The sequence below is a fragment of the Carassius carassius genome, chromosome 4 (genome assembly GCF_963082965.1).
Source record: "Carassius carassius chromosome 4, fCarCar2.1, whole genome shotgun sequence".
NCBI lineage: Eukaryota > Metazoa > Chordata > Actinopteri > Cypriniformes > Cyprinidae > Carassius > Carassius carassius.
The window spans coordinates 37,439,247-37,448,825 of NC_081758.1; the positions used below are offsets into that span (position 1 = coordinate 37,439,247).

The 9,579-nt window shown below is 37.0% G+C and overlaps 1 protein-coding gene across 1 annotated transcript in view; it reads left to right on the forward strand.

The window, feature by feature from the left end:
* Positions 1–4,003, forward strand: part of sema4c (sema domain, immunoglobulin domain (Ig), transmembrane domain (TM) and short cytoplasmic domain, (semaphorin) 4C) — a 53,213-nt gene extending 49,210 nt beyond the window's left edge. The window contains exons 15-16 of the mRNA XM_059548693.1: positions 528–2,548; positions 2,910–4,003. Coding sequence (XP_059404676.1) covers positions 528–1,435 — 908 coding nt within the window. The 3' untranslated portion in view covers positions 1,436–2,548; positions 2,910–4,003. The remainder of the gene's footprint in view (positions 1–527; positions 2,549–2,909) is intronic.
* The last annotated feature ends 5,576 nt before the right edge of the window (positions 4,004–9,579 follow it).

The window sequence follows — 9,579 nt, forward strand, 5'->3', positions numbered from 1 at the left end:
TGGTCTTCCAACAGTCTTGAAGGAGTTACCCGAGAGATGCTTAGCACTTGTTGGCCCTTTTGCCTTCTGTCTGCGGTCCAGCTCACCCCTAAACCATCTCAATTGGGTTCAGGTCCGGTGACTGTGGAGGCCAGGTCATCTGGCGCAGCACCCCATCACTCTCCTTCTTGGTCAAACAGCCCTTGATGCCTTCAGTGTGACTCTACAATTTTCATAGTCATGAAAATAAAGAAAACTCTTTGAATGAGAAGGTGTGTCCAAACTTTTGGTCTGTACTATATATATATATATATATATATATATATATATATATATATATATTATATATATATATATATATTATATATATAATAACCTAATTAATAGCTGAAGCTAAACAGTACATTTTTATCAATAGAGCAAAATATATTACTAAAACAAAAAGCAAAATGTACAAAAAGAGACTGTAGTATTATTTTACTACATTTATTTTATTATTTTAAAAAAGAAATAAGTCATATATTAATGTTTTTGTTTTATTCCCCCAGATCATTCTAGGTTGAGAAATGTGACTGTGGTTGTTGGGTCAGATCTGGTATTGCCCTGCCATCTGGTTTCCAACTTGGCCCAGCCCTTCTGGGAGCTCAACGAACGCGAGCTCGCTCTGGTAGAAGGTGAGGCCATGGGGCCAAGATTCGACCGAGCCCTCCGTGCCCTCGTTATCCCCCAAGCTGGTCCCCTTCAAGCAGGCCGCTACATCTGCTATTCAGAGGAGCAGGGCGTGAAGTTCCAGACGGAAAGATATCAGGTTGCGGTGGTAGCCAGCGCGCCCGTCTTCATGGAGGCCCGCGCTCCTGATGGCAGCATGGGTTTGTTCTGGGTCCTGGTGATCACTTTGGGTGCTGCTTGTCTGTTGCTGCTGATCGTGTCTTTGTATCTTCGTAGAAGACTGAAATTGGCACTGGGCAAAGGGGCAGAAATGAAGCCGCTGGAGAGCACATTAGTGTACCCCATTACTTTACCCAAAGAGCCTCCCAGCCGGCCATCATTTGTGCCAAGCAAGATGGCGAACGACGAGGATCGCTTCTGGGAAACAGGGGCCAATTACTACTACTCGGACGGCTCCCTGAAAATTGTGCCTGGGCATGCAATGTGCTCCACCGGAAGCTCGGCATCTCCGAGCGCCATTCCCGGTCAGCCCATTCACTCACCAAGCAGGTTGAGCCTCACCAACATTCGGAACTCAGGCACCAACGGATACATCCGCCTGAATCTGAGCACGGCCGGAGAGGAGAGAACGAGCATTGGAACGGGAATGGGAATTGGAATGGGGAGCGGACTCGGGCTGGGGGGCCGAGAGAATGATTACACCAGTCCATTCAAAGAGGAGCTCCGGAAAACTCTGCAGCAGAGGAGCGTGCTTCCCGACGCCAATCCCGAGGAGTCTTCTGTGTAGATCTCACAGGAAGCACAGAACACCTCACCTACCTCCCTCCTGCTTGGGGAACTCTCTTCATCCTACTCGCAACCTATTTCTTCTCTGTCAACACTTATTTGCAGTGGCAAACATCTCCCGTGCCATAAGGCCACCGCGCTTCATGACACTCCCTTGGACTATTCTGGCTCTCACACTACTAACACACAACTGAGACTGAACACAACTCGAAAAACTTTTGTAAATGTCTGTATTTAAAGGACCAGCCCGACAGGGCCTTGTCTTAATCTTGGCTAACAGGCGAACACAGGTACATCTCTGAGAGGAACCCAACCAGTCAAATGTAGCCGTCCGTCTGGTCTGCGAAGAGCAGACGTCTGACAAAGGATCTGAATCATTTGGCAAGCTGGAGGATACAGAGCTTATTTTTGACATCTAGAGGTTGCTTGCCTCAGGTGTTTGGACACGTTTTTTTGCGCCCTTTTATGGGTAACACATGAGAGAGGAGACAAGGACATGCATAAACTCAAATCGCTAGATGACAATCACGCTCTTTTCTCACAAGGAATGCAGGGGAGAAATTATTAAAGAAAAAACAACTGAGTGTGCTGTAAAACCGAAACAGGACTTGAATAATGAACAAATGCTTTGCCTTTCTTCCTTTACAGCTCAAAAACTTTTTTAAACATCGTCTTTTTTTCTGAGAATGTGTACTGAGACTTGCAGCACTAATTAATTGTGATATCTGTTTATTGCAACTGTTAAAGAAAGGACTTCTTTTTTTTACGATTAATAGTTTCATCTGAAATGTGAAAGGATTTTTAGTGGAAGTAGCATGAGGAAGGTCTGAACAGAATGTTGTACTAAGACTGTGTTGGATGTGACAGCAAGTGCATTATTGTATATATTTGGCTTGAACTGCCAAATGAAGTACAACACCAGTGTTTGCCTACTTGATAAACCAGGTGAATGAAGCCACATGATGGAATGAAACTTTATTTCTGGAATGGTCGAGAAGACCCCGCCCACATTCTGAAGCCGAATTGTTCTCCATGAAAGGGATCCTTCAAAGACTACTGGACTTTTAAAACAAGTCCAGAATGAATGACAGAGGCTACGGCTGATCGGACACAGGTAAGACTACACCAAATCATACCTTTTATTTGGGATGCTTGCTTTATTTGAAATTATATGAAGATGAGTTTTTCCTGTTTTTCCAAAAAGTCTCATGTTCATTAAGACTGCATTTATTTGATCAAAAATGCAGCAAACCGTAATATTAAGAAATATTATTACAATTTAAAAGAACTGTTTTCTATTTCAGTATATTTTAAAATGGAATTTATTTTCAGCAGCCATTACTTCAGTTGTCAGTTTTGCTATAATGATTTGTTTTGATTTTTAAATTCCTATAAAACATATTCCAACATGATTTTGTTTAAATAGGATAAAAAAGCTGTAAACTGACGGACTGTATCTCTCTTTTGTGTTTCAGTGTGGGCTTTGCAGCTCTTAAACAGAGACTAAATACAAAAACAGGGTAAAAACAGAAAGCAGAGGACATTTCATCCCGTTGACTTTGATTGTGAAGACAAATGAAGGAGATTTTGATTTTTCGTGACCCTGCGGGTGGAGAGGCACTACACTGATCATCGCGGATCCATACTTTGTTGCATGATGTTCTGCAAAATATATTGTATAATTTCAACAATAAAACAATTAGTCTCATGTATTTCAAACAAAGGAAAGAAAAAAAAAATCATACCTGTGCCTCTTCACCTCGGGTGAAGCCAAAGCAGACTGCAGACATGTTTCCTGCTTTTCTTTTCTTTTTATTCTCTTATATGTTCTGGAATCTGTCCACTGCACAGAACTCAAGTGTTGTCTGAAATCTTTGTTACTACTTCTCTTGTTTTGGTGGAATGCTATTCTTTGTGGCATTAGAGCTTTACGATTTTCTCAAGCGGCTTTCCATTCTGTCATTGGCTCTTTTCTAGTCTACGATCTAGTGTACGCCACGCTGCATACGAGGGAAGTTTACACTTGTCAGAAAAGATATTTGTACTAAAAGGAACGCTAAGAAATGTCAGCTTAACAAGAACACAATCCTTTCTGCCAGGACTTCTCAGGGTGGGCTTCTGACTCTCTTGAAATTGTGAAATTTGACTGTTCTTAATTTCACTAATCGCTTTGATAAGCCTGTCTAATGAATTAAAGTCAGACTTTAGACTGACGTCATTTCACTGAGCGACCAGAAGTGTCACATATGCTTGTTTGCAACATGCATGGCTTTTTTTTGTACTGACCAGTATTTCCTGCTTGATTAGAGAGAAAAAAAATACGGTCATCTCGGTTCATTTCATCTCACATGGCTTTAAATCTGCTGTTACTTTGTGAGTTTTTTGTATTATGAAATTCCCTTTTCTTGCAATTCAAAGATATCGTTAAAAAAAAATCTTGCTTTTTTTTAGGTAATTGTTAAGTAACTTATTTTGCTTGTACAAAAAGTTGATATTTATTACCATTGTACATATGCCCTTGTTTTTTATATATGTATATATCAACAGGAAATAAAAGTAGAGATCAGTTCACAGCGAGTAGGATGTGTATGATTATTTGAGTGTTCAGTTGACTTTAAAATCTCACGTGTTACATTTGCTTTATGCAAAATGTCTACATAGTGCTTTTCATGATGCTTCTGCTGAAAATATTTACAGTCAGTGTTTTTGCTAACCTCATTGAGTCCAGACACAACACTTTGGACAACGACCAAAAGTGCAGTATCTGCTGCTTATTGTCTATAATTTTCTCTATCATACCACGTGCATCTGAACACCCTCACTGGTACAGGTGACAGGACTGCCACGAACCACACACGCAGAAGCCACAGCTGTGTGTAAGACATCAGCAGTCTGCACCGAGTGCATCATCAGTTTCTACACAGCTGGGCCTCTAATTCACAGCTGTCTATAAAAGGAGGAGAGGAAAAGATATCGAGCCATTATCTGGAAAAGATTTGCTTTCTAAGTTGACACTGTGTCTTTTTTCTATCCATCATTGATATATACACTTTTTTTTTTAAGACGATACTTTATTCAGCAAGGATACTTCAAATCAAATCGAAAGTTTGCAGTACAGATATTTATGATGTTTTTCTATTTCAAATAAAAGCTGTTCTTTTGTACTTTGTATTCATCAAAGAATCTTGAAAAAAGAATTGTATCACTGTTTCCACAAAACAAATGGTTGTATTCAACATTGATAATAACAAGAAATGTTTTTTGAGCATCAAATCAGCACATCAGAATGATTTCTGAAGAATCAAGTGGAAAGACTGAAGACTAGATGACTACTGAAAATTCAGCTTTGCCGTCACAAGAATTACATTTAAATATTTTAAAATGGAAAAAGAGTCATTTGAAATTGTAATAATATTTCACGGTATTAATGTTTTTCTGTATTTTTGATAGAATAAATGGTAAGCATTCGGGACTTCTTGCAATGTAGTGTAGGAGAAACTTTCTAAAGAAAAAGTTTTGGCTGTTTTTTTTTTTCCTTTTTTCATTGCTTATTTTTTATGACAGGTCTCTAGACAGCAGAATGATGAATAGTAATGTAGTAAATAATCATGTAAAATTCAGTAAATAAATATTTGAATGTTTATTTAAATAAATAAGAGTGACTTGCTGGCATAAAGGATATTTTTGCTGAATCATTTTCTGTTTGAACTCTGTTCATTTATTTAACAAGAACAGGTTTTACAGGAAATGTGAGATCTGGCATTAAATATGAAAAAAGAAAATGTTTTCAGCATTTACTGACCCTCATTTTTTCTAATCCGCATCTCAAAATGGTTCCAAAATATTGCCTCTGCTTTTTATCTCATTACAATTCATAACAATTTTAAATTTTGGAAAACTGGTGAATTTGATCAATTTCACTTGTGCACTTTTAAATATTTATTTATCCAGCTGTTTTTACATTTTTTCTCTGAACTTTTCCATAGGCCCCCTTTGAAATCCCCTGCTCTAACCAGTAGTTAGTTGGCAAATTCAGCCAAATTGTCAGCCACAAATGTATAAAGCTCATAGAGAAAAAGACTGATTTAGGCTGACCCTGTAAAGTCCTCTAACAACCTCCCCAGGCCTTGTTACCTTAAATCATTTGATAGATTTCCATGGAGTATCTGCAGAAAATCCTGCCAAACTCTTGGCTCAGGCAGACTGACCTCACACCACGACTGTTTGCCAATCGCTCTGCAGACATCCAACGCTCCAGAGAGAGTGTAGGTCTGAAATTTCCTTCAGGCCTGTTGTCAGAATTCAGCATCTCCTACTACTATCCTCATTGTTCCCCATTACACAGCTTGCAGTATCAACTGCCACAAGACAATTTTATTTTATAGCCCTAAAGTTTGACGTTACAGCATCTTACTGATGGGGAAAAAAATAGTGAAGATGATCTGCATTGGAGTTTGCAACTTTTCAACCTGATACAAACCTCACCAGTCAGCCCAAGTTGTCATGCAGCTTCAGACTCACCTTTTATCGCTGGTGACTGCTTGTTCATGCAGCAGATTAAGTGCTCAGTCGCCTCCAAAATTGACTGTTTTCAAGGACTGTAACAGCTAGCAAAGGCTTTCACTGAGGAGATGCATGGCATTTTAAAAATAACACTATATGCATACTGGTCTCTTATAAACATTTTGCATGAAATTAGTTACATAATTGAGTTTATGCATGTCCTTGTCTCCTCTCTCATGCGTTGCCCATAAAAGGGCGCAAAAAACGTGTCCAAACACCTGAGGCAATCAACCTCTAGATGTCAAAAATAAGCTCTGTATCCTCCAGCTTGCCAAATGATTCAGATCCTTTGTCAGACGTCTGGCCTTCACAGATCAGACTGACGGCTATGCAGTATTTGCAGCAGAAGTGAAATCTAGAGATTTCTTTCATGCATCAATAGTGAAAGGCTGATATTCTTTATGCCAACAGGCCACTCAAAGGTCTTGATATCCAGGAGCCTTGAAGTGAACACAAAAAGTGTAAAAAATGTTATGTTCTTGCAATCATTCCAAGTGATGAAAAGAAAAATTAGGTAATTTATTTTTCATGTGAAGAACATAAAAATGTCCAAATCCCTATGACAAAATGAGGCCAAATTGTTGTTTCGTGTTTTTTTTTTTGTTTGTTTGTTTTTTTGTCCAAAACAGCATCATTGCAATTTGTAACTATCTTTACAATGTGGCAAATTGACATGAATTTGTATGAAATTAAAGCCAACTCATGTTTTCTCATGAGATCGAGCTGCTTTTTTGCATACAATTATATAGTTCATATGATTTAGAGGCTATATTTAAGTCTTTTGAAGTAATATGATTGCTTGTGAGTACAAGATTAAAATTTAATTCACACTAACGCATATTCACACTTGCTGTGCAGCAGACAATAACATAAGGGCAAATGGTGTCAAAGACTAATAATATTTTAAAGCTGCAGCAGAAGGAAAGCTTTGCATTTTGATTCTAAATCACAAAAATTACTTTTCAGTTTTTTCATTCCACTGAAAAAGTCAAAGAGTTTAAAGGTCAGCTGGTGTGTTTTCCAAATATGTCACTGTTAAATAATATTAGGCATTGACTCATGCAAGTGTATTATTTCTTTCTATATTTGTAGCCAGTTGCATGTGTTAACACATCTCCTGCCATCATGTGACAAAAAAAAAAAAAACCTTTGTTGTGTATGTGTATGTCAACACATGCGACAGTTTTTGATATGCACTTGCTCTTTCCTCTGTATTTATATCTTATAAAAACATTTCCTTGTAGTTGAAAATACATTTACATTCATGCATTTGGAAGGAGCTTTTGCCCAAAGCTACTTGCAGTGCATTCAAGCTATATGTAATCAAATGTGACCTTGATATTGTTAAAGTAGTCTCTTTGCAATTTCAGACGGTATGTCCAAGCCGACCGGCCTATCTGCAAAAAGCACTGTACACTAGTCAATTAGCTTATTAAAACGTGTCAAAGAAAACGAAGGTGACAGTCGTAGGCAGTAAACATGTGCGATCAAAGACGACACCAGACATCCACACTTAGCTCAATCTCTCACAAAGAGACACCTCCAGTCAAACAGAACGAGATATTTCAAGATCACACGATTTATTTCCTTCGAGATGGAGGCTGTTTGCAGTGCCTGACTGAATATCTTAAGGAATAAATTATGACTGATCAGTTTCATTTAAAGCATCTTTTGATCTTGCACTCGGCAACCGATAAACTGTGTCATTCCCTTTCACATAAACAGATACAAAATGCTAATTTACTGTTTGGTAGGTTTTTAGAGTAACATGGATAACTATAATTACAAACTGTCTAAATAACAGAAGCTGGATATAATGTGATTATCGGCTCTGCTTTAAAACCCTGCTAACAAGACAAAATATATTTGTATGATGTGTTTATGTGTGTGTGCTAAAGTTAGAGGCAAACTGCTAATAAGAAATCAAAGTAGTGTTCTGCAGCCCAGCTTAATGCTAGCACAGGCATCAAAGAATTAATGCAAAAAAACATCCAAGCTCTCAACAATATTTGACAGAATTGGGGTGCGCGGCAAGAACACGTCAAAGAGACAGTGACTCAGCCATAACTGTCACTGGATCCAAATTAGTGGATATCAGCGGTGCTTACAGTGAAAGTCGACGCTAAACCAATTCTCTAACTTTACATGATGTGTCAAACCTTCCTGCAATGCCCTCTTTCACATCACTAACTCTCAGACACGTCATGTCAAGATGTTCTTTGGCACTTTTGTTTTAAATTGATAAGCTGTCTCAGATTTTCTATGTTAGAGAACAACAAATGCCATCAGACAATGGAGAACCGGGTGCACAACAAAAATAAAAAACAACGCAATCAAATATCATTTTAATAATTCATTTTGTATTTATTTCATTTTAAATGAATCATTCAAATTAATTTATAAACTGGGAAATGACACATTCAAACTGACAATTTTTTGCTTACATTTAATTAACAAATATTTAAATGTCTATTCATTTGTCCATTTGAAAAGTCATTTATTTAGTAATTTATTAAAAAAATGTTTCAATGTTTATTTATTTGCTCATTTTAAAAGTAATTGATTTATATTTAATTTTTTTAATTAATAAGAAAAATAAAAATACATGTATTATAAAACACATTTATGTGTTTTTACATGTATTTTTAAGTCTAGCCTTCATGTACATAAAAATACTGTGGTGGTACCATGGTACAGAATGATTACCACATTCATTTGGTACCCCAAGGCACTTCAAAGAATAACACAGCATTACCATGGTATAGAGTATTACATATTCATAGTACAGTATTATGAACAAAAACATGCTATTACCACAGTGCCAAATTCAAAAAGGTATAGTAAGGTCATAGTAAGTTTTAAGTACATGAATACATTTTAGGAATCAAAATATTGCTATGAAGGATTCATCTCTGCTATTCTTAAATCTCTGTACTGCATTTATGTCTCAAGTGACCTTTGCTTGTATTTGTTTATGCAACTTATTTTTAGCGGAGAATTAGCTTTGGTTTTATGGCACACAGATAATGATGTTGGCAGGGTAAAACAAACAGATGTTGCTCTTTAAGTCAAAAAGGTCAAACGAACATGAACCAAAAAGGCATTTTCATTATTAACTGTATTTATCAATATAAAAACTCATCAATATGAAATGTTAGTTCATGAGGAAGCATTTAACTGCTAAAACATGCATATCACATCACTTGAATTGGAATCAGCACTAACAATGATGTATCCATCTACAGATGTACTGTTCAGAAGTTTGGGGTCTGCAAGATTTGTTATGGTTTCTTACAGAGGACTCTTATGCTCAACAATGTTGCATTTATTAAAAAAAATACATTAAAAACTAATATTGTGGAAATGTTAGTACAATTTAAAATGATGGTTTTCTTTTTTTTCATGTTTTAAAACACCTTGATGGCAAAGCTATAAATCTTTCTTCACATTATAAATGTCTTTACTGCCACTTTTGATCAATTGAATCCATCCTTGCTGTATGAAAAGTATTAATTTCTTTCAAAAACAAATCATACTGACTCCAATCTTTTGAATGGTCTTGAGCTCTACAGAATTGTACCA